The sequence below is a fragment of the Sciurus carolinensis genome, chromosome 2 (assembly GCF_902686445.1).
Source record: "Sciurus carolinensis chromosome 2, mSciCar1.2, whole genome shotgun sequence".
Taxonomy (NCBI): Eukaryota; Metazoa; Chordata; class Mammalia; order Rodentia; family Sciuridae; genus Sciurus; species Sciurus carolinensis.
This window is the reverse complement of record NC_062214.1, coordinates 39,209,047-39,234,985: the sequence shown is the minus strand read 5'-3', so window position 1 is coordinate 39,234,985 and position 25,939 is coordinate 39,209,047. Positions and strand designations below refer to the sequence as shown.

The 25,939-nt window shown below is 34.4% G+C and overlaps 2 protein-coding genes across 4 annotated transcripts in view; one reads left to right on the top strand and one right to left on the bottom strand.

The window, feature by feature from the left end:
• The window catches only part of Macrod2 (mono-ADP ribosylhydrolase 2), a 2,075,735-nt gene that overhangs the window by 1,705,669 nt on the left and 344,127 nt on the right, over positions 1-25,939 (bottom strand). The window lies entirely within an intron of this gene.
• Flrt3 (fibronectin leucine rich transmembrane protein 3) lies at positions 5,982-18,250 on the top strand. Its single transcript, XM_047537625.1, is given in 4 exon segments — positions 5,982-6,197; positions 14,543-14,631; positions 16,114-17,616; positions 17,618-18,250. Coding segments are annotated over 2 exon segments (1,950 nt in total). The 5' UTR covers positions 5,982-6,197; positions 14,543-14,631; positions 16,114-16,164; the 3' UTR covers positions 18,116-18,250.

The following is a 25,939-nucleotide window of genomic DNA, read 5'->3' as shown; positions in this document are numbered from 1 at the left end:
AACACATTTATGTAACCCAAGTAATCTTGACTGCAGGAAAATCTCAATCTCTAAAACGAGGTAATCTCAGAAAGTCTATTGGTATTCCTAAAAATTAGCATCCTTACTCCAGAAATAGTAGCAAATAAGATGGTTTTTGATGACCTTTTTTGTCCTGATTAGCTACAGTAGCTGGCTATATAGAAAGGATCACATGGCCTCAGAGAAATTCACTTGTATGATATCTAGGAAATACACATCTCAACAATCAGACATATATTGATATGCTCTTATTAACTGTTAACCATTCCATCAAAGCTAAGTTTTATACTAATCATTGCCAAAAATAAGGGTTTTTTCCTTTGATTTGTAATTAAGTCTCAGAACCAGCCTTAGTGACTGAACATCCACAACAATAAGCAGAAGCATTTCTCAAATTGTTTCATTCCCAAAGATAAATTGTTAAAGCACACAGTTCAATTTAACCATTAGTGGATTGTTTCTTTTGAACTGAACCTGGCCACACTTATCACTATGAAGATGAAAATCAACTATCCACAGGTTTTAACTCTGTCTTGGTATGTGCTTTCTCAACTTTAGTAGTGAACTATTACCACTTTATTTGAAGTCCCTAACAGCAAAATGAGGTAAGTTCCATATCCCTGTCTCCATTATGAGAGACCCAGAGAGTTGAAGGTCTTTTCCTAGGGTCGAATAGGAAGTAACACAGGGATAATTGACTCATTCTTCTTGCCCAAGTCTCTGCTTTTTGAAGATCCATTTTACCATTTCAAAGACTTTTGTGTGTGTGGTTTTGTTTTGTGTGTTATTTTGTTGTATTTTAGCATTTTAAAACAAAAGAGAAATAATGACAGGATATCAGAGAATGAAAACCAGTCAAGAACAGAGCCTAGATCAACTGAATTTGTATACTGATCCATATTCATGGCCATATAATGGATGTCCAATGAGGGAAGAAAGGAGGGGTCATCAGGTTTCCAGTTTTTCACTGGTCAGCTGCATTACCCTATTACATGGAGCTGTGTGCTAACCTCTTCTGAATTACACTTGCTCCTTTCTCTTCTGGGAGACCAAGAGGTATTTTTTGTTGTTGTTGTTGTTGTTGTTGTTGTTTTTCAGGTTTTATTTTATTATTATTTTTAAATCACCTTTCTCCCAATCCCTGATGTGCAATAGTCTCACTTGGGCACAGGAGAAAAGAAGGGCGTAACAGAGTATGGGCAGGCACACAGGGAAACAACCACTCTGGTTTTGCTTTGATTTCTGTTTCAAGTCCTGTAATGACAGATCTCACTTCAGTGCAGTATGTTTTGGAAATAAAGTTAAAAGGGATATGTGATTATTTTAGGTACATTTTAAGTGTTGACTAATAAAAGGCAAATACCAGAACAGAAGAACAGTTTAATATAACATTTTTAAAACCTTTTAGAATTCTAAGGCATCTGTGACCTGCTAAAATCTAATTATTTCTCCAATACCCTTTGGAATTGTTCAGAAAGAAGTGGTACAGTTTCTAACTGGTGCATTAAGCATCTGGCCTGACTTCACAGAATTCCAGATAGCTGAATGTGCACTCTCTATATTTTATTAACATTGCATAGGCTTATGCTAAGATGTAGTACTGATGTGTCCTGACATGCATCACTACCTGTTGACAGAAGAAAAAAAAAAAAAAAGAATAAAGAAAAAAAAAAAAACTGGGCTAGACATGAGAAGGTCTACAAATAGAAAATCTTTAAAAGATGTTTTGGCAATTTTAAAAGAAATCTAACTTTAAAATAAATGAAAGAAAGAAGAGAAAAAGAGTAGCTTCAACTTTAAAATGTATAAAACATGCCCGAGTTTCAGCATGCCAAATCCTCTGAAAATGAACTAATCTCCAACATCCATTCCTTCCTTCTCAAATTAACAATACCCTATTTTCATTTGGGTCATGCCTTCTCCATTCTCAGCTACCTGATTGAGTAAGACCTTATCTATAGCTTCTATAGTGGCTTAAGTTCACCAGTATATCTCTCCATCCCCATAAAATAGGTTTAGGAATGAGCATGTGACAAAGTTTAAACAAAGTGTGAACCCCAGGGCTTCATACAAGAGCTTCTAGAGGAGACCTCTCGTCCTTCTAACACTGGTGATGGGAATGTGATATGTGTAACTTCTATTGCCTAAGAGGAAAGGCAGGAACGACCACGTCTCCATTGTATATAGTTTGAGGAATCTGCCAACAATGAAAAAGGCAGAACAGAGAATCAGAAAAACTGTACTCTTGTTGATATATTTTAAGCCACTCTATTAAGTTTTACCTGAAGCCATACCATACATTTGAACTTCCCAGGTACATGAGCCCACCAATACCCAATTGTTGATTTGGCAGTAAGGCTTGGACTTTTGATCACTTGCTTCCAAAAGATAACAATAGTCTAAGACATTTAAAAATCCAAAAACAAGAACCCTTTTTTTTTTTTTTTAACATCTTTGAAGATTTTATTCTTATAAATAATGGTGAAGGAAATGAAAATAATAAAAACTGTTTTAAGACTGAATGAACTTTAAAGGGTTTTCAGGTTAAATCTCAAATCATCACATTTGAAGTTGGTTTAGGGATCACCTAATCCTACCAGTTTCTTTTACAGTGGTAGTCATGAATATGTGTATGATGAATGAATGAATGAATTAGGTTTCTTAAGTTTAGACAAGTTGGAAGACCCAGATTAAATTGTTCTATGAAATAATTATATCACAGTGATTTTCACCTGAGAGTTAGTAACTAAAAGAGATTTTGGGGGTAGCGGGGCAGAGGGAGGGTTGTTGTTCATTTTTTGCCTAGATATACAAGTTAGTGACCAAGCTTGGAAAACCTAATTTCAAATCCAATATGCCAAGTTCTCCACCAGGAAATCTTCTTAAACAGAGAAAAAGAAAAAAAAAAAAAAAGCCCTTTGATATAAGTTTCAACATTCTTAAGGTATTAAAACTGGGATAATTTTGGAGTTCATTTCTAAGCCAGTTTCCAATCTGAAATTCATTTTCTTATATACAATGTTAGATTTGAAGGCTAGCCTATGAAACACAAGAAAATGAAAAATAACAATAAATACTTTTTCAACCTAATGTCCAGTAGGACTCAACTAAATTTTAGGTTCTGGGAACATGAGTTCATGAGATGCATGAGGACAATAGAAAAAGAAATCAATAAGAAAATCTCCTTTTCCTCTTATCTCACTTTCATTTCTTGGCTAAAGAATTATAAACACAAGAATAAAGGGAAATTTGAAAAAATATGAGAAATCTGTTATTGGCCTTCCCCTACCTCCTTTGTGCACTTTTTTCTCCCACTTCTTAAAGCCCTTTTTTCCCAGATGCTCAGATGCCCTAATCTTAAAAATGGTAGCTACCATTTTATTAGGTACTTACTATGAGTTAGGCACTGAGCTAATAAACTCAAAGACATTAAATAATTTGTCTACAGTCATGTGGCAAAACCAAGAGAGAACTTAGGTATACAAGATTCTGAAGTCCATGTGCTTAAACTTTACACTGGTTTCTCCACACTCAGTTCAATTCTTCCTCCTATGAGAATCCAATCCCTTCCTTCCTATCACAATCTAAAGTGTGTCACGATAAAACCTGTCAGCCTCCCTTCCCCTTCAACCAGGACATTCATCCCTATGGTAGTTAATCTCTTTTAGGAAACACAGTAGAAAAGCAATCTGAAGTAACTCTTTGTACTCTTAACTTTTCTACAGGTGATAATACTGTTTCAAAACAGGCATATATCATTATAAGTTAACCTCCATCTGGCAGAATTTCAGGTGGCTGATAAAAGCAAGAAGTGATAAGAAAAATGGAACCAGCAAGAATATATAATTTTGGAGAGGGTAGGATGGCAAAGGCTCTCTCTTAAGAACAATTTTCTTCCAAAGTCAGTATCACTAGAATGGATTACATTTTTCACAACATCAATCCTTCTACATTTTAATCCTCAGCTTAAAGCGGGGGGGGGGGGGGGGGGGGGGGGGGGAGCAATAATACCTAATTGGCATTCAATAAATTCTTGCTGTTTTTATTTACTATGTAAAGAAACCAAAGGCCAGAGTGGGTAATATGAAGTCATATAACAAATGGCAGCCTGGGGAATGGAACCTTCAGAGGTCCTAACTCCCAAGCCAGTACATTTTCTTTTAAATACCTTTAACCCAAATGGCCCATTTATTCTTGTTTGATGTTGAAGTCCTGCCTGAATGGAGAAAAAAAAAAAAACTGATTAAATATGAATATAAACCCATAGGAATTTGGTCAGGCAAAAATTTCCTTTAAAAATAGAGTCAACTCCCATCTGAAAATGGCTTCTAGAAAGAATTATTTTATAAAATAATTTAGTCCATGTGTTTGTTTTGCAGTAACAGAAAAGAATCCACTCTTTCTTAAGAGATTAACTGTTAGTCCCACCTCCCTTTCTCCAAAAATTCGGTAGCTGCATCTCAGTTTAAATTGTACTACTTAACAGTTCTAAGAAATTGGCTTTTCAATAGACATTAGAATTCTAAAACTCCTGGATTTAATGGATCTGTCCTAGGAGGACTGCAAAAGTGCAACCGTAGAACAATAGGGGTCAGTACATCTCTCATCAAGGGTTTACCATCTACTTTGATATCCTCCATTCTTGGAGGGGAACGCATAATGTGAAACATCTATCAAATAAGCATATAAATAAATTAAATGAAGCTAATGAAGAGACCATGATTGTATATATATGCTTGTGAAAGACAGCTAGCTGGCCTTCTGCAACATTCAGAGGTATTTAAGAAAGCACAAAGAATGCAAGGCTGTAGGTTCAATACCCAGTACAGCCAGAGAGAAAGAGAGAGAGAGAAATAGACAAACAGACAAAGAATAATCTCATGACTCTCTAAGAATAAAGCAAATTAAAACATTAAAGGAAATTGCCCTCCAGATAAATATAAAGCAAAATCTTCTCATCAATGGTAAAGTAAAATGCACTAACTTAGTGGAATACAAGCTGAAAGCAACTATTGACCAAATAACAGAAAGCAGTCTATAAAATTGTAAGTGAACATAAAAGTTTATAATTTGCTAAGTGGGCATAGAAATTTATAATCTCCATGTCATGTAATTGTCCAGTGATTCCTCATGTACCTAAATAAAAATAAAACAATTTTAATCCAGGTAAAACCACCCCTGAAAGATTTTTTAAAATATGTTTATATCTGAACCCATGCTCATAGCAGCAAAAATATATCAGAAAGGAAAATATTCTATTTAATCTTTGTTAAACTTTTTATTTAGGGGAGGTCCTTAAATATGAATATCGAGTAAGTTTTAAATAAGGTGGAAAAACAGTGAAAGTATATGAAATAATACTTTCATTTTGTAAAACATGTGTAGAACAATAACTCATTCTTTAATTCCAAAAGAACAGATTATATACTTTGATTTTTTACAAATCTTTTGGCATTCCTATTCCATTTATCCTAAATAAATTAGTTATTTGAAACTGCTTTGTACTTATTTGTGAATAAATATTTAGTTGGGGTAACTGGCCTTCATCTTCCACAGTTATAACATGATTGCAACTAGTGAAAAATAAAAACTTGATTTTGTTAACTTCTTTTCAATACAGATGGCTTAAAATAAAAAGAAATCTGTGTCTCTTATTGTAATCTCATAACTATCCTTCTAACACACTTGATTTTTCCTAAGTATGCTATCACTGCCTTGTAGTAGTAAACTTTAGAAAATGTTGAGATTCCCAAGGCTGCCTACAGACCAAATGGCATTTTAGGTTTGGCAGGCTGAGCACCTCATTTCGGCTTCTCTCACCCCCTCTAGCGTTTGCAAAGCTCATCTGTCTGATTATCCAGTTACCTCACTGAACAAGAGCGTGGCTAAGTCCTGCCCATCTATGACATCACCCCCTTCTTCAACCACTGCGAGGTGAAGCTTTAAACTTCAGACTTGGAGGTGGGCTGTGTGCAGTAAACTGGAATGCTCTCCCTGGCTCACTCAGTGCAGGGGTGATGTGAAGCAGGGCAAGCTAAGGCTGCAGCTGCCGTTGGCTTTGTGTGGACTGGACTCAGTGTTTGGGAGACGAGGGAGGATTATTACTCCAATTCACAGTCAATGGAATTACAGCTACAGCAGCGGTGCACATAAGATTGCTTTTTCTCATCTTTCTGGTAAGTGTTTTCCGTGTTTTTTCTTATGATTGTCCCAGAAAGTTTGCTTGCTTTTACTCCCTAGAAAGAAACGACTTGGTGCCATGAGGAATCCAAATAGGGACGTTTGCTCTGTCACTAGTAAGAGCAATATATGTGCATGCAAGCCAGCAAGGAAAAATTTGACTAGAAAGCCAAATCCAAGAAGTTTCTTAAAACCTTTTATTTTCAAAAAATAAAAAATAGCTATTTTCCATCTCGAGTAATTGCTATTTGAAGAAAGCTTTATAGAAAACATCAAGTTGGAAAGTTAAATATTAAATATTAGAGAATACAAGGTAGATTTTTCACAGATAGGAAAGTGAAAGGTCTTGCTAACTTGGTGTGTACTGTATGTGTGGTATGATCACCAATTGCTGTTTTTACAACTGTGAAAGAAAATCGATAATCCCTCAGCCCATGAGTACGCAGTACATGAAAAGCATACATCTTGCTCACAGCGAGCCAAGCCGAGTTCTCTGGGAGACTTATGTGCCTCTGTAAAGGATTAACAGCTACACCTAGATTTTAAAGCTTGCACTGCTATCCTGCGAGAAGCTCCTTCAAGCATTTCAGGGTTGCAAATCTCAACTAGTAAATTCAACTCCGAAGAGGGGGAAATTCTCTTCCAAACCATATTCCCCCTCCAGAGAACGCCAAAATCCATTGCTTGGGCAAGTGTAGTATGTGACTAGCATAGTAACTGACTAAGTCTACTCAGAAAAACTAACAAAGCTACCCTGGAAGCTATGCTTGATGTATGCAATGAGTTCAGGGTAGAAGGGAAAAGAGTAAATGAGTAGCGCCCTCATCAAGTGGGATATGCAGAGTATCCATTCACTTTCAACTCATAATGGGAAAATCCTACATTAGAACAAATGCATTTATACTACAAAGCTTTCAAAAAGTAGTTAAATGTATCTTCTCAATTTTTTTTTCAATGAATTAGATCTGAAACAAAATGGTTGCATGGAGGTAAAGAGTGCAACAGGCCCATATTTTTCAATCATCTGTGGGGTAGGGGTAGCTTGTATTTATTAATTTATTTAGAATTAAAAAGAAAAACATCTTGATTTTTTTTCATTTATGGAGTCAAATTCTCTAATAGTTTTAAAAATCAGCTATTTAAAATTTCCTTAATAAATACATCTACTTTTAAATGCCCATGTGTGTTATTTTACTTGCATAAAACATGAATAAAGCCACTAGAAAAGTGCTTCAGCTGTAGCAATGCCTTTCATTTATCCCTAACTGCATAAAAATGTCTTGACCAGTATAAACATAAAGAATGAATTTGTCTGTTTTCAGGGAGAATCACTTATGCCTGCTCAAAGTGACAGATGACTGATCCTCATATCTTTGGAATGAGTAAAGAAAATTAATCCCTTAAAAGTACCACAATAATATTATTATTCTACACTGCAAATATTAATAATAATATCAGATTTTAATTAGAAGATTGATTATGTCACTTATTTTTTAATATATAATGTATTTGGGCACACAGATACACACACACACACACACACACACACACACACACACACGTATTTATTAGCCTGAATTTTAAAACAGGGTTACGAAAAACGAAAATGTGATTGCATATACTTAACTAAGAAAATTACAGTTAAATCTCTTCCTAAATAGAGCACTACCAAAATATACCAAGTCCAAGGATCAGCAAAGATACTAGTGAATGAATAAACATAATGAATTCATTAATATTGTATTCCAGTAGTACCATCTATCAGTTATTAATTGGGCTTTTCATCTCTCTGCACACCCCTTTGCTTTATAAATCAATTATGGTTAGGTTCAAAAGGCCTAATTAAACACTTCCTAAACATAAAGTTGTGAAATACATAATTGGGCAGCAAATAAAGTTTTATCCAAAAGAAGAAAAACAGTAAGAAAATTTGTCATAACTAAATGTGGCAGCAAAATAGAAGGTATGTTTCTTTTGCTTTCAAGTGTTAATTAAGGAGCCTCCAATTCTATCAAAACTTTTTCAAAGCTAAATGAAGCAGTGTGAAATAAATTTGGTTGAAATCTTGTGGCTGTCAGACTTTGTTAGCAAGCTATTAATTATCTTTACCCCAGTTTCTTCTTTAGACTATATTGCCCAATCAAATAGAAACTCCAATTATGCTCAGCATCTTTTGCCTAGGGACACAAGACCCTAATGAACACTCAGTCTCTCCAGATGAAAAATATAATTATCAGCTTTAAATATGCAATGCAGTGCAGAGATATTTTTCTGTGCTCTTCTTGGCCATACATCCTAAGGCTTTCTTCTCTTTCTGGATTATTTTAAACAATTTTAAGCCCAACAAAAATCAGTAGCAAAAAAAAAAGAAAAGAAAAAGAAAAAAAAATCGGTAGCAGAGAATTTGCCTTCTCTTAATATTACATTTTATTTCTTCTTTCTTGCTTTTTAGTTTTGATATGCCAGTGCCCATGCCAATATTAAATTAAGTCTGGCATTTAAAAAATATTTGATCTCAAGTTGCCATTTTGGTCAATTCTCAACTCTCCTCCCCTTTTAAGGTGGGTGGGCTACTTAGCAAAGAATGTGAATAATAGTTAGATCCAGAGCTAACTTTAAAATTTTGAATAAACCCTTTTTATATTCTCTTATTCATACCACTTTATTTAAAAAGCATTATAAATAATGGTCTCACTTCAAATGAAGAGCATCATAAATGAAGTCAACTAGGGAAATAAGGTTCTGTAAATTTTTCAAAGACCTTGATTTCTCCCCTTCCTTCTTTCCTTATTCCCCACTTCCCTCCTGCCCCCCACCTTTTGCCCCAGAGGCCTTCACTGTTCTTCTCAACAGGAGGCTTTGTTGTAATTAAAGCAGAGAAAAACTGGCCAGCAGCAGCCAACATCTGACTTGCGGCTTCTGAAAGCAGTGTTCTGGTAGAGTGTACCACCCCCCAGCGGGCAAAAACTCTACAGTAAATCTCTCAGCAATATTAATCCTCAAAATGGCATTTTCTCTTCAGAGCATAAAAGGGATATTTCTTGGTTTCTTCTAACATTCCATCATTTCAAAAATTTATTAAAAGTCAACAAACCAATTTCCAACAAAAAAGATGGTTAGTAATATCTTCCAAAAGAGTGGTCTTCCTCTGAATAACTAAAATAGGGATATACATTTCCATTTTTCATCTTCAAAATACAGAACAACATCATTAAATTTAGTTAAATATCACACTAAAAGGCAGTTTTGAAAGCCATTTTATTTGTACAAGAGAGCATGTTTCAGGACTTTATCAATTAACAAGAATTCCAGAGAAAAGATTTTAAGTAGAAAGGAATAAAATATAATTTAATCAATAGCTAAAGTTTAATTTGTTTTACACATGCATAATCTCTTCCCTAGTCCCGAATCAAATGCAGGAATATATAAAAAGCTCTCTCCAGGTATGTGTGTTTAAAGGAGAGGAGGGAGAAATTGCTCTCACTTGATGGGACAATGACAGCTTTTGTTCTTTATTCTTTCACTTTACATGTGCAAAAGTTACCGTGGTAACTAACTTTGGAGAAAAAAACCCACATACCACATTTGGTCAAAGACCATTTTTAAAGTGTGCCACTGGACTGTAGATTGATCAGTTTATGTGTTGTTGATTTTCTTTTGCTTCATCTGGTTTAAATCAATAATACACTACTCCTAGTTGGATATGAAAAAAATGTGTTTTATGATTTTAGACGGTCTCACTAAACAGCACAGTGCTCGCCGCGTGGTTGACTCAAATAAATATTTGCTGAACTAGTGTATGGAAATTTAAATATTAGAAATTTAAAGCCAAATTCTATTCACACAATTCCTAGAAGAGGAATTTCAGATTTGCAAGACAAAATGTTTGTGGTTTAACAAAAGTAAGCATGTTTTTAATTACACTTGCTCAAAAGTCAGCACAAACTTAAAAGCATGTCCCTGACCCAAGCTCTCTACCACATACCTTCACCTCCACTAAATTAACATCTTATTCATTCTTACATTGTGGTTCTTTAAGTCATTAAGTCTGACTTTAATATCATAAAAGGAAGAACAATGACTATGATGAAAGATAACATCTCAGTTTGCCTTTTTGTTTTAAGGATGCTTGATTTAACTCTACAAGTCAAAATAAATGAAGCAGAATTAGATTCATTCATTGCAAACTCTTTGGGGAAAAGAACCAGTAACATTAAAGAAGAAAGTAAAAATCCTTTGCTTTGGAACTTTTAGCTCCTATTTTCCATAAACAAAACAAAATCTTCTTCAGGCTAGGAAATAGTATGGATAAAACCAAGTACAAAAAGGAATACTTGCTACTCTGCCTCTCAGCAAACCCTTAAGACTTCATGACTCTCAAGAGGAGAGTTAGAGGTCCTTCTGCTTGCCTGGCATTAAAAGAATTGGAACTTTCCTGAAATCTGATGATCGTGGAAATTTTAACTACCAGACAGGCTGCTTAGAAAGCATTTTGCTGTCACTATCAACTAACCTGATATACTCCAGTTTTTCAAATAAACCATATACATAATTTATTTTAAATACTATTTGTTGTTGCATTCATAGGTTGTTCGTTTTTTTTTAACTTTCTAGCAACAATTTTAGCCTTAATAAATGAATTATTTTTCTTATACTCTAGATGATGACTGTATAAGTTCCAATTTACCTAGAAATAATCGCAATCTTGGATAAATTTGATTAAGCATGCGTTTTCTTCAATATCAAAATTTTATTCGAAATAATAATGCAGTTATTTTTGATCGATTAAAAGTTCTACATGCCATCTGTTTTTAGATTGAATATTTTTGAACATTCTCAGCATTAACCAATCATTCTGTGAGAGAAATCAATAAAAAGAAATCAAAAATTTAAAACCTTATACTTGGTCCTAAGATTGTTAAAAAGAAATGATTAATGATCAGACAAGTCAAGTCAAAATCAACTTAAACAGAAGGTATTAAATAAAGGATTTAGGAAGTTAGCATTATCATCATCTACCTTCACTTTAGTGTCAGGTTATATTCTCAAAACCTGAGAAATACTTTCTTCTCTCAGGTATTCCCAGATCAAAAATATTGTATTAGCAGAGAAGAAATCATGTAAATATGTAGATTGTCTCAAGTTCTTGATTTTATTTAAATATCAGTTTTCTATTCAGATATAAATTCTTAATAATTTTTATTAGTTTTCTTAAAATATCTCAAAATGATAGCATTCTTATCTATTTAAATGTTTTCTTAGGTGTATTCTGAAAATAAACTGCAGACTTTTCAGACTTGATGATTACATTATAAATGCAAAAAAATACCTCTGCAATTTTTTAAAAGACACTGAACCGAAAGGATCCCTATTAAAATTTTGATCACCAGTAAGTTAATCATGTGGTTTCTTCTTTTTGCTATAGTTTTAAGTGTTATATACTTAAACGATTTTATTAAAATAATTTTAAAACATTCCTTTAAGTAACCAGGGCTCCATTTATGTCTTTCCCCAAGTTACCCCATTAACAATATTTTTCTAAAAGATCGATTGCTTTTTGTTCAGAAGTAATGGCTTCTTTCAAGCCTATGCAGACAGAAAAGCTCTGAAGTCAATGTTGTGGAAACCTGGCCACAGTGTCCATGCCAGTGGGGGTCATTTTCTTTTCATCATTCACATTCAACTACAATGTGTCTATGTCTGTGAATATGGAGATCCAGCTCAGAAAGGAGGAAGTTGAAATATGTGAGCTGGACTGCTTATTTTTGATGGAGAGATATTCATTATAGTTTTTAATATGCCAAAAAAAAACCCCTCTGGCACTATATTTTCAAATATAAAGGGGAAGATGATTTAAAAATGCAGTCAAACATAAATTGAACTGTTTTGAGCCTAAGTGAAAGGAGTATGAGCAAGTGAGAGGAGTTAGCTATAAGCAGAATCTTCATTTGTGAAAGAGAACCCTTGCCTAAGAAATCTGTTTTATGTTTTAATGCAATTTGAGAGAAGTACATTTTCCAAGAACTTAATGAGCTTTAGCTTTTCTGTTAATCCTACATTATTACCACTATTGTATGAATGGAAAATGTGAGTTTGCATATCAAACAGCAGTGGAAGCCAATTCACAAATGTAAAACAGGTAAAATAAACAAATTAATCTTCCTTCTTTTCAAATCAATTTAGTTTTTATATATGTATATATATTTCTCTCTTTGAGTTAATGTGAAAACCAATACATATTCTCAGAGCCTGGTTTGGTAAAATATAAGTAGTTCAGATATAAAATTAAAAAGGGAGATGTTTCATCTCTGTTTATCATTATGATCATCACTTTGGAAATATTATGGTCTGCCATGATGGGACAATCAAAGATTTTAAATTCTCTTTCAGCTGATTCATCTCAATTTTAGATTATGTCTTGCCTTACCAGTGTTCCTGAATATAAGAAATGCTTGACTGTTAGTAATTTTAAGCAGGTTCTCACTTGTTGTTTTTATAATAGTTTTAATTAGTTTCTAATGCAATTACATTAGAGTAATTGTTTCCTAAATTTAAATTAACCACATTATTTTATATGTTGATTAATTTTCTAACTTAGAAAACATTTAAAGCAAGAACTCTTAAAAGTAACTTTGTAATTATAATTTCAACAGCTTGGTTTTCACAGAAAGCAACAGTTTACAAGATAATTCCACAATAATGAGCAAAACCCTCACATTAAACATTAAATCATTTAAAGTTTCCTCTGTGTACACTTTGCAATATTCACTAGAGATTGCTTTATCTATCTGCTGCCATTTTCATTTCACATTGCCTAAGTAATAAATTATATATAATTTTTTTAACTTTTCTTTTGCTAGTAAAGTCTGATGGCATTGGTATTAAGTGGCAGACTAAAAGAAACAGAATTTTCAGAAAGAACCAGAAAGAAAAATTATGACATTGTTTAACACACACATTCAGTAGAGAGTTAAAATTCTGGAACAGATGCCATCTTTGTTGGACACTAGGTGATAGTTGGCAGAGAAGCAAATTGCTACTTTAGTCCTTAATCTTGGGGTCAAATATTCCCATGATACCCAAGTGTTCTCTATATGTACAGAAAGCACCTGAGTGGATGACCCTGCATAACTGATACTGATACTACTGCCCAATTCCCAGCCCTAAAAAATCCTCATGCATATTAGTTAATGGCAGAGCAATCATCATTAAAATCACTGGTCTCTTTAGTCAAGTCTTCTTTCAGAAATGAAAAGTACATTAGTGGAAATTGGTATGTTCATGTTTAGCCTACAGAGAAATGCCAAACCGGGTTGTTTTTTTTTAAATATATTTTTTAGTGGTAGATGGACACAACACCTTTATTTTATTTATTTTTATGTGGTGCTAAGGATTGAACCAGTGCCTCACGTGTGCTAGGCAAGTACTCTACCACTGAGCCAGAACTCCAGTCCCACAATCAAGTTTTGATATGCTTTCTAGGTGGTCATTATATGGAGAATAGATGGAAGTAATGTCCTTTTTATTCCAAATACAGATTTCCAAATTCACTGTATGAAAAGAAAATTACAGTAGTATTCTCCCAGAAAACTAACTTGAACTTTTATGCCACCTTTTGAGCAAGAACATTGAGGGCCTAGAATTTCAAAATCACCAAGGAGTCTCCAGATAAACCCATAAAGAGGAAGGTTATGGTGTCTACTTCTGCAACTGGGAATTCTTACTCCAGAAAGAATCAAACAAGGAACTAAGCAAATGAAAATAAAAACATTGAAGCAAAGTCTTTTCTACTCTTCAAATTTTAGATTGTGTATCTTTTGTAAAACTATGGTCAAATGTTTCTAAAAGGCATTTCTATCAAAAGTCCTTGTTAAGTATTTGCTCACCTCTTCGACATGTATTTATTCTTTTTTTTAAAGCAATTTATCATTTTATGCCTAAGATTTAAAAGTGAACTTATAAAGATTATCCTGAAAAGTCATGAAAGGGGCTTATGCTATGAATCAGTTAAGGGTAGTAACTATCTGTTGGATGACAATGTCATATTATCTCCTACTTTATTTATATAGTTAACTGGGAAGCATAAAAACAAAGAGCTCAACAGATCCCTTTCTACCAGCTCTGACAATAAAAATGTGTTGCTTAAAGAAAGAATTGAAGTTAAATTTCTAGGCAATTTCTCTAGTATTTTCAAGTTCATTATTAATAGTTCATTAAAAAACTTTTACTTTCACAGGAGATGCTCAATACCAGTATATTTTAAGGAAGAAAACTATAAAGGAAATTTAGTATGCTTCATTTTTTTTCATGAAGAATATTTGTTTTCTTTACCTCTTAAAAGAGAATACCTGTTCTTGTATAACGTGACTGCACCAGAAATTCTGAGAAAGCAGCAAGAAGCAAAAGCTGGAAATAGCTATTTCACAGCAGGTAATCATACCTCAGGATGTAGCTACTGTACAAAGTTTATACTTGGATAATCCTGGATGGGAATAAAGGTAGGGGGTAACTGCCTGAGAAAAATCTATTACTATACAGGCCTTAGCATCATGAATGGCTTTCTTCATGAGGATCTGAAGTTACTATCTCTGCCCACATTGCACAGAAGAGCCAATAAGAATTTCAAAGAGGGCAATTTCTACTAAGGGAATTAAGCTACACAAAAGGAACCTTCACACAGGAACTCTATCAGAAAGAAAAAATTTATATAGGAAGCCATGTGTCCTACATAGTAACAGGAAGCTGAATTGTTTCTGGCCCCCACTTTAATGAGTTTGCCCACCATGCTGAACCGCAGCTGGAATGTTCATTGACAACAGTGAGCCTGATCTGGAGGTGTGTGCGGCATAGGATTTCTTGAATAAACAGTGAAGAACATTTCCAAGGACTAAATGAGAGTTTATAAGTCCCAGTCCCTCACCAGGAAAATAATATATGTGCATTTGGACTTTCACCCACGCAAAATTTACTCACATCGTTAAATAAGGTAGGAAAAATATTGAAGTGTTTTATTTTCATGCCTAAAATTATAAAGGCTAATTAATATCTAAAAGTACAGAAGAGCTTATATTACACAATAGATCGGTATAAATCTATAAATCACCAGCCCATGGGGGAAGTGGAATCATGTTCTAGGTTAGAATCTGAAGAAAGATAAATGAACTGTGAAAACATGTTGTGGGCTAGAAAATAAGGAAAATATGGATAAAGTCATTAAACTGTATAATATAAAACAATAGTTTAACATGAATTAGATTTTCCACTTAGATTAGCTGCATATATTAGCTCTAAAATTCCTAAAAGTAAATGAAAGATTCATTTTTTACTCTTTTTGCTTTTAAACAAGGCTTACTATTAATAATCAAAGAAAAAGAAGAGATTGAGGATCTAAAGATGCATGAAACTATTCCTGAATAGTAAAAGAATAGATTTTATTTTTACTGCTCATTTCTATACATCTGTGGTCTGTTACTTAATAAGAAGTAGACAGAAAATTTTGGTTTTTTTTTAAGAACAGTGGAATTATCTTTATAACAAATTATATTCCTATGTCAATTACTATGAATATTAAGAAATCATTCAAAATTTGATTAACTTGATCAATAAGTAGTTGTAAAATTGATACAAGTATCATTAAAATATTTTAGATCATTTAATAAAACTCTAATTATATTTAATATTGTAAGATCACAAGTTTTAGGACATGATGCTTTTTAATTTATATCCCAGAAACATTTAAGGTAAAGAGATTATATAATAGTGTTCATTGTTAGCAACCAATAAGTCCTAATATGCCCCTGTCTAAACAATTAAAATACTAAAGTGATCTAAAATGCTTTAGTTTCTCTTTTTCAAAGGCTCTCTTCAGTATGGTGGCCTGATGATTTTCTTTCTTTTCTTACTCCATTTTAGGGCTCTGAAGTAACAGAAAATCCTTGTGTAAAGACCTCAACACTGCTGACCATGATCAGTCCAGCCTGGAGCCTTTTCCTCATCGGGACTAAAATTGGGCTGTTTCTTCAAGTGGCACCTCTACCAGTTATGGCTAAATCCTGTCCATCTGTGTGCCGCTGTGATGCGGGTTTCATTTACTGTAATGATCGTTTTCTGACATCCATCCCAACAGGAATACCAGAGGATGCTACAACTCTCTACCTTCAGAACAACCAAATAAATAATGCTGGGATTCCTTCAGATTTGAAAAACTTACTGAAAGTAGAAAGAATATACCTATACCACAACAGCTTAGATGAATTTCCTACCAACCTCCCAAAGTATGTAAAAGAGTTACATTTGCAAGAAAATAACATAAGAACTATCACTTATGATTCACTTTCAAAAATTCCATATTTGGAAGAACTGCATTTAGATGATAACTCTGTCTCTGCTGTTAGCATTGAAGAGGGTGCGTTTCGAGACAGTAACTATCTCCGACTGCTTTTCCTATCCCGCAACCACCTTAGCACAATTCCCTGGGGTTTGCCCAGGACTATAGAGGAACTACGCTTGGATGATAATCGCATATCCACTATTTCATCACCATCTCTTCAAGGTCTCACTAGCCTAAAACGTCTGGTTTTAGATGGAAATCTTTTGAACAATCATGGTTTAGGTGACAAAGTTTTCTTCAACCTAGTTAACTTAACAGAACTGTCACTGGTACGAAATTCCTTGACTGCTGCACCGGTAAACCTTCCAGGCACAAACCTGAGGAGGCTTTACCTTCAAGATAACCACATCAACCGGGTGCCCCCAAATGCTTTTTCTTACCTAAGGCAGCTGTATCGACTTGATATGTCCAACAATAACCTAAGTAATTTACCTCAGGGTATCTTTGATGATTTGGACAATATAACCCAACTGATTCTTCGCAACAATCCCTGGTATTGTGGGTGCAAGATGAAATGGGTACGTGACTGGTTACAGTCACTACCTGTTAAGGTCAATGTGCGTGGGCTCATGTGCCAAGCTCCAGAAAAAGTTCGTGGAATGGCCATCAAGGACCTCAATGCAGAGCTGTTTGATTGTAAAGACAGTGGGATTGTAAGCACGATTCAGATAACCACTGCAATACCCAACACAGTGTATCCTGCTCAAGGACAGTGGCCAGCTCCAGTGACCAAACAACCAGATATTAAGAACCCCAAGCTCACTAAGGATCAGCGAACTACAGGGAGTCCCTCAAGAAAAACAATTATAATTACTGTGAAATCTGTCACCTCTGATACAATTCATATCTCCTGGAAACTTGCTCTACCTATGACTGCTTTAAGACTCAGCTGGCTTAAACTGGGCCATAGCCCAGCATTTGGATCTATAACAGAAACAATTGTAACAGGGGAACGCAGTGAATACTTGGTAACAGCCCTGGAGCCTGACTCACCCTATAGAGTATGCATGGTTCCCATGGAAACCCAGTAACCTCTACTTATTTGATGAAACTCCTGTTTGTATTGAGACTGAAACTGCACCCCTTCGAATGTACAACCCTACAACCACCCTCAATAGAGAGCAAGAGAAAGAACCTTACAAAAACCCCAATTTACCTTTGGCTGCCATCATTGGTGGGGCTGTGGCCCTGGTGACCATTGCCCTTCTTGCTCTAGTATGTTGGTATGTTCATAGAAATGGGTCCCTCTTCTCAAGGAACTGTGCATACAGCAAAGGGAGGAGAAGAAAGGATGACTATGCAGAAGCTGGCACTAAGAAAGACAACTCTATCCTGGAAATCAGGGAGACTTCTTTTCAGATGTTACCAATAAGCAATGAACCCATCTCAAAGGAGGAGTTTGTAATACACACCATATTTCCTCCTAATGGAATGAATCTGTACAAAAACAATCACAGTGAAAGCAGTAGTAACCGAAGCTATAGAGACAGTGGTATTCCAGACTCAGATCACTCACACTCATGATGCTGGAGGACCTGCAGCAGACTGTGTTTCAGGTTTTTTTAAACCTAAGGGAGATGATGGTAGGAACCCTGTTCTACTGCGAAACACTGGAAAAAAAAAAAAAGACTGAGAAAGCAATGTACTGTACATTTGCCATATAATTTATATTTAAGAACTTTTTATTAAAAGTTTCAAATTTCAGGTTACTGCTGCGATTGATGTAGTGGAGATGCCTGAACACAATTCTATATTTTAGTATTTTTTAGTAATTTGTACTGTATTTTCCTTGCAAATATTGAAGTTATAAACCATTTACTTTGTGTTCTACTGAGTAAGATGACTTGTTGACTGTGAAAGTGAATTTTCTTGCTGTGTTGAACAATCAGGACTGCGTTCACATGAGATCCTTGTAGTATAAGCACAGGCCATTTTTCACTTTGGTATTAATAAAATGTAAAAATAAAAACTGGCTGAATGAAAAAAATTAAATTTCAAAAATAGTTATGAAATACTGTTTCAACTATTAAATTTGTATTATCCCAGTGGTAGTCAATAAATCAAAATATGTGAAGTAATGGGCAATATCAAACTTGCTGCATATCTCCATTTTTGCTGTAGGCAAATTAGATATCCTTAAGCATATCTTCTGAACTGAATATATCAACTGGCATAAAAATAATGTGAAGTCTATTTTTAAAGTCATTGTCAACAAAACTTTAAGAATAAAAGACTTCACAAAAACAACATAAATGTGCTTCTGAGTTGGGGAGGAAATCTGTACTTAGAAGAAGAAAACTTAGACTTGTATAGTGCAATAAACACAAATACTAGAACTGCATTTTGGTTTTGCCTGCACCATCTTAATTTTTGAAAATTGAATTCTAAACACAAAATTTCTTTTTCATCATAAAGGATGTCAAAGAGAAGTCTTATGCATATTAAAAAGATAGCATAATCATAAATGATTCCCCTCAGCGATCCAGAGAACGTAGAAGTTTAAATAAGGGAGAATTTAAAAGAAAAAGAAAACTAAATACTAGAAATCAAATTTAGATCTGGTTGATGTGAAATGTTTTAACACTGTACATAAATGTCCAATTTACTTTCACAATGATCAAGAATACTGCCCATTACTGTCAGAGTTTTCCAGATATTACATAATAAACTTGTAATGTAAAATTTCTTTCTAGCTTCCTACTGAATTGTGAGCTATTACTTGTTTAAAAACCATATCATTTTTTGTTGCCATGATTTTTTTTTCAATGAAAAACCAAAGTGCATTGTACGCCCTTTGGCCAGTCTTGTATGTGCCTTGATCCAACGCTACATGTATTCAGCTTTTAAAACTCGACAAATTTTTCATACTTCCTTAAATATGAAAAATTATGGTCTTATTGCTGAATAAAACTTAAGAAGAAAGTACAGAATAATTGTGCTTGCTTTTGGGATTATGTTACTATCACTAAAGTAGCAAATTGGCCAGCACATTAGTCCTAAACACCCCATGTATTTTCTAGGCATAAAAATAAAAGTTGGCTACAAATTAAAAAAAAGCAATATTTTGAGGTTGTGTATCATTTTACTTTAAAGGGTGAGTGTTTCATGTATGCATTTTCTTTTATTTTACTTATATAGTCTATAAATGGAAAACTTCCGAAATTGATTCAAGATCTTTTCCTTTTTGTGTGCATTACTGCTATTGTCCTGACTAATGCTTTCTAAAAATGGCCTTTGAACAAATAATGTTTTTTTTAAGTAGCTCTTTTGGTATACTGAGTTGACCTCAAAAGATCTGAAATCTCTTATCTACCACTTAGCAGGTATGAACTTAAAAACAAATCATTTACCTTTCCTGGTTTAGTTTGCATATATGTAAATGGAATTCCTCCCACATCAGAGTTGTTTTGAGGATTAAATGAGATAAGGTGTATGAAAACTGCATAATGTTCTACAAAATATGTTAATACTCTTATGCTTAAGAAAAGTCTGCCATGTGTTCCAAGAGGTTTGCTAGGTATTGCTATTTCTACTATTCTGCTGACACAGAGCTCTTAAACTAACTACAAAATTTTAGTCATAATTCATTTGCTAGCTTAACAGTGTTTAACAACAATTTTTCTTTTGACTTTCTGTTATGGAGGATGGCTGTTTTCTAGGAACAATGCATTGACTATATTCCAAATAGTATACCTTTCATAAGCACAGAAAATTTAATGCATGCTTTAATACTGATTACTTCACCTGCAATGAATTAGAAACACGTTTTAAACTAGCAAATACACAGAGCATCAAGAGGATAAAAGTTTACTTTTCACCTAGACTTGTTATGCAATCTAAATACTTAGAGGGATACATAGATAGTTGTAGATAAAGATGTAAGAGACAGTCAAAGACAATAGGATATTAAAGGCCAAGTCTCCATCTGAGAGGGCACCAAACTGTACACATTTTTCCATAAGTCCCAAACTAAATGTTCACAATTTTTGCTGATAAAACTAAACTTCAAACCTTACAGTAACAGGAAAGTATAGAAAGAAAAAAAAATCCAATCCTAAATATATAGCATATAGATTTAACAAGAATGTAAGTGAGAAAGCTAGTTAAAAAACAAAAGTAGAAAGAAAAAGAAAAAAACACTCCCATGCTGAATGTTTGACAAAAAATCAAAAACTGTTTTTAGATACAATCACTTGTAACGGCATAAAATTACTGCACTTACATTCTCATTCCCTATTAAAAACAACACTCTGTCTTTCAGCAAGGTTGATTTATTAAAAAGTATTCCCCTGTGCCAATGGTACTAGTATAAAAAATACTAACTACGGTTTCTGACTAAAGTACATTTCATAGGTACATGCCAACATGACAGTTTTCATGAGGAATCTAAACAGACCTACATGCTGTAAAGTACTTATAGGTTGGGTGTTGAAGGAACCATCCACCACTGAGTTGACTTTAATGTTATTAGCTCATCCACTGTTAAAAACAATAGTGGCACTTAAAATTACAATTTCTTTCTCCTATTTAACATGATTAGCAAATCCTAATTTAGTATAGTCTTAGATTCACAATTACTAAACTTTTTGTTTTGGGACTTTTGGTCAACTTAGCAAAAAATAATTCATACTTATCAATGACATTAAGAATTTCAAAGCTCTCTACAAGCCAATGACTTATTGAATGTTTCTATTTTATATATAGCAGAAGCCTTGCCTTAATGAATTGTGCTCTCTAGAGGTTGTAGGTCATAAACATAATCTACTGAAAGTTTATTGCTTCTGCAGTAGAGAGGAAGAAGCAATTACATCTATTTGGATGGATCACCAAGACTCCATGAGTAAGGTAAAATTAGGGTTTGGTATTGAAGGGTAAGGAGTAATAACAAAAAAGCAAGAAAAGCAGATCTGACGATAGAGAGAAAATAATGAACAAAATCTCAAAGATAGGGAAAATGGACAATGTTTCTCAAACCTGTCTTTGGTCAAAATCACTTAGGAAGGTTTTTATTAAGATACCCAGGCCTCAATACAGACTTACTAAATTAAAATCTCCCAGGTTAAGTATGGGCATTTATATTTTTTTAAAATACCATAGACAATTCTGATGCTGTTGAATACCATTGATTTAGGAGGTGTTCAGAGAAATGCCAAAAGTCTAGGTGAAGTACAGGGTCTATGAAGGAGGTAAGACAGGAAATTGCACTAGGGTTGTAACTCAGTGGCAGAGCACTTGCCTAGCATATGTGAGGCACTGGATTTGATTCTTAGCATTGCATTAAAAAAAAAAAAATGAAAGAGGCAAGCTGTCCATCTTTAACTACCAAAAAAAAAAAAAGGACAGGAAATTATCTTTATGTCAGACTTCGTAGCGTATTAAATCTCAAGCTGAGATGTTTGTATTGATATTCTTCACCAATGTTTTGTGAGTACCTGCATCAATAAGCAATACACTTCAGGAACATTTTGTAGAAATAAAGAATACACAGCTGAAGGTAGAGAAAAACTGGGAACAAATAGACAAGTTAGAAGCCTATGCAGTATTTCAAGCAAAGGAAACAAGGGCTTGAATAGTGCACTGCCAGTGTAATGGGGTTAAGGGAAAGAAGGTTGGGGAGGCAGAGAGAAAGAAAGGAAGGAAGGAAGAAGAAAGGCATACTTAAGAAGATAAAGGAAAGAATAGAATGTTAAGATGATGAAGATTTTCAGCACAGGTAAGTAGAATGCTAGTGAGGCAAGAAATAAAGATGGGAGACAGAAGAGAGGCAGAGTTCAGCGTATTTTGTACATATTACATATGAAGGGGTGATATTTGCACAGTACAGGTTTATATTTGCTAATTGCGAATAGTGTCCACTTTTAACCCTCAATAGTGACCTAGTTTGGATGGTTAAAATAATCTAAGGGATTCAAAATACTTTTGTTATCCTTTAGGAAATGTCTCTTAGGAGATCTGAAATGAAGTCTGGGGACAGATGCTCAGCATTCAGGAAGAGAATTCATATCTAAGGGGTTGTTATTAAAGTTGAGAAGGTAGATGAGACAACCAATAGGAAGACAGCAGAGAAAAGAGATAAGCTAAAGGACATCTATCCTTTAGAGGGTAGAAGATGGAGAATAATTCAAAACAAACAAAACCAAAAACTAAGAAACAAGGGGTGGGGGGCATTACAGAGGAGAAAAATTGTGGTGGGAAGAAAACAGAATGAAGTTAAGAAATAGAAGTATTTTTAAAAGATGTCAAAAATGTACTACTGATGCAATCATAGCACAGGACACTACTGAATACAAAAAAAAGAAAGAAAGAAAGAAAGAAAGAAAGAAAGAAAGAAAGAAAGAAAGAAAGAAAGAAAGAAAGAAAGAAAGAAAGAAAGAAAGGAAGGAAGGAAGGAAGGAAGAAAACCCTCTGGGGATTATAAAAGCAATGTTTGCAGAGTAATAAGGCAAAAGTCTGTGGGGTATTAAGGCTAATAGGAGATAAAGAAAGCAGAAACAATGATTAAAACTACTCTTTTAAGATCTAGGAAGGTGAAGAGGTCATAGTAGGTCATGGGGAGGCACAAGGTAGATAGAAAGGAAGTGAATACAGAATGGAGATTTATTGATCTCAGGAATAAGATTGTTGTACAGATAGGAATCTACAAAGAGGAGAGGGGGCTTATTTAATAAAAGAAAGAAAAATGAGCGGCTCAAGATGTGGGGGTCCAAGTCGTGTCTGCAACTCTAAGATAAAGTAAGGGTTGCGACTAAGAAGTTATAGTTTTTGGAAAAATCACTAGCAAAGAGGGAAAAAGTCAGAGAGAGCAAAAGTGTTGGTATGAAGTTAAGGTTTGTGATGTAGGGCCTAAGAAAGAAGAGGAAATGTCCCAAAGATAAAGAGGTTGGATAAGATAATGGAATTAGGTGAGTAGATGTAAACATGAACTTCAAAAGAAAGGTTTTTGAATAATGGTAATAAAACGGTCAGGTCTTTCATGGCTGGGGAAAACATTTTTGAGACTCCCTACCTACATTCCACACTCAGTCCCTCCCCTAGGTTCATTAAATAGTGGTAGTAAGAGATGGAGCAGATAACAAGAAAGGTGTCATCCTCAGAACAGATATCAATTCTTCAAGGCTGTAGAAAGAATGCAAAGAAAAATTTCGATCACTGGGAAATCTGAACTTGAAAGAAAAAGATTACAGTGGGCCCATGAGAAGTAATTAGGAGACAGATTAGACAAGAGGTCATACTTTCAGATGGAAAGGGACAAGAAACAGGTAAGCAAAGCAGAAGAGGGCACTGCATCGAGGATATTCATAGATCACAGACAAAAGGAGGTAGATCATTGGAAGTCAGCAGAACCTCCTGCACAGTAGAGGCATTCTGAATAGATGGAAGAGAAAAACTAGAATAACCAAATAAGCCTTGCTCTATTCTTTGAACATCAAAAAAATTAAATTCAACTTTACCTCAAAATACACACTGAAAAAATGTTTCAACCCATGAAAACTTTCACCCAGGCTTTCCCACAAGTATCATAGGATTCCAGGTAAAGGGGTAAGCAAATCACATTATGTACCCCTCCCAATCCCTACTTTCATATTACATGGGTAGAATGAGATTAGAAATGAACTTGAGGGCTCCCTTGAAGATTTTTTTATTTTTTTCTTTAAGAGGTTTTAAAAGAAAGCATGCAGTCACAGGGTGTGGAAGTTGGGGGATAATGGGATTTTACAGACTGATTGTGTTCACACATAAAAGTAGTGCTTCTTTTTCAATGCCAGCTGCCTAGAGTAGAGGGAGGGCAGTCTAGACAATTACTACCCAAAGTAATTACCCTTGAATGTATACTGGGGCTCTGATTATTGTGACATTACAAAGTCGAGTCTAGTTCATATCTACATTCCTTTAAAAAGCCTGGAATCACTGCTGGAATCCATATTTTAATTTTCTTGATAGGGAGACCAATGTTAATGTATTATTTCAGCAAAGTCTTAGTAAAACAAAAACCTAAGAAAACCCTCTCTTATTAAAATAAATGCCATAGATATTGATGACATTTTATACATACAATGGGTTTAATGAAAGCCTGGTGATTAGGGTGCCACTGCTACTGACACTACTTTTTATTGAGGACTTAGTCTAGCACAGTGTTAAGTATTTTATATATTTTATTGTCATTTAATTCATACAATAACCTTACAGATAGGACTTACTATTCTTATTTTTCAGGTGACTTTTAAAACAATGGTTTATTGGGCACCTACTAAATAACTATGCTTGGGACTGGTATACAGCAGTAAACCAGAAAAACAAGGTGATTATAGTTTGGAGAGTACAGGAATTCAGATATTAAACAAAAACCAAATGAATATAAAATGAAAACTTTTGATAGTACCATGAAAGAGAAAAACATGGTGTTATGAATGAGTGCAACAAGATAATATATTGAGATTGAGTGGTTAGGGGAAATCTAAGACCTGGTGGTAAGAGTCAGCTCTGTGAGGAATGAGGGGAACAGTGTTCTGACCACAGGAAATAGGAATGTGTTAAAAGTTTCAAACAGGGAGTCAGAATAGTGTGTTAAAGAACCCAAAGAATGTCAGAGTGGCTGGGTAAGCAAGACACAGGAGAGATCAACAAAGCAAGCCTAAGAAGGAGATTAGACTTCATTGTAGTTTAAGAGAAAGTCAGTGGAGGGTTTTTAACAGGGAAGGGGAAGAGGAGAAAGAGAATGAGAAAGAGAGGTTTCAGACTGTGAGGATCAGACTCTCAGATTTCAACTATAACAAGTCACTCCTGCTACTGTGTGGAGAAGAATTAGTATAGGATAGTGGTAGTAAGTAAAGAAAGGAGAAAAGACGTTCAATATACTTTGAAGATACAATGGAATCCTTCTTACATTTGTAAGTAGTGTTACAAGTAGTCTACTCTGAAGTGTGAGCTCTTAACCACCCTCTTAAACAAACAGTGAAAAGAAACACTTCATAACTTTAAATGAGGAGTTTAAGTAAAAAAAAAAAAATTTTTTTTACTAAGATAATAACTAGAAGACATTTTCAGGATTAAATCTCAAAAACTTTGTGGGCAAATGTAGCTCTCTCTCAAGATTTCCAGACCTTTGTACCATGATGCTGAATGATGACTTCTGGTCTTCCTTAGTCAATGGCTACAAACTACTTCAAGAAGAGCACTTGTCTTTCAGCTTTCAGTGTTTTTTAAACTCAGAGTTGGCAGACAAATCTTAATGTCTGGGCTCACTACAATACCTCTTCATGATCCCTTTGTGTCTTCTAAGAGTCATCATGTAACAGAGGGGAAGTACCAGGTCTCTGAAGATTTTCCTAAGGCTTTGTGAGAATTTGA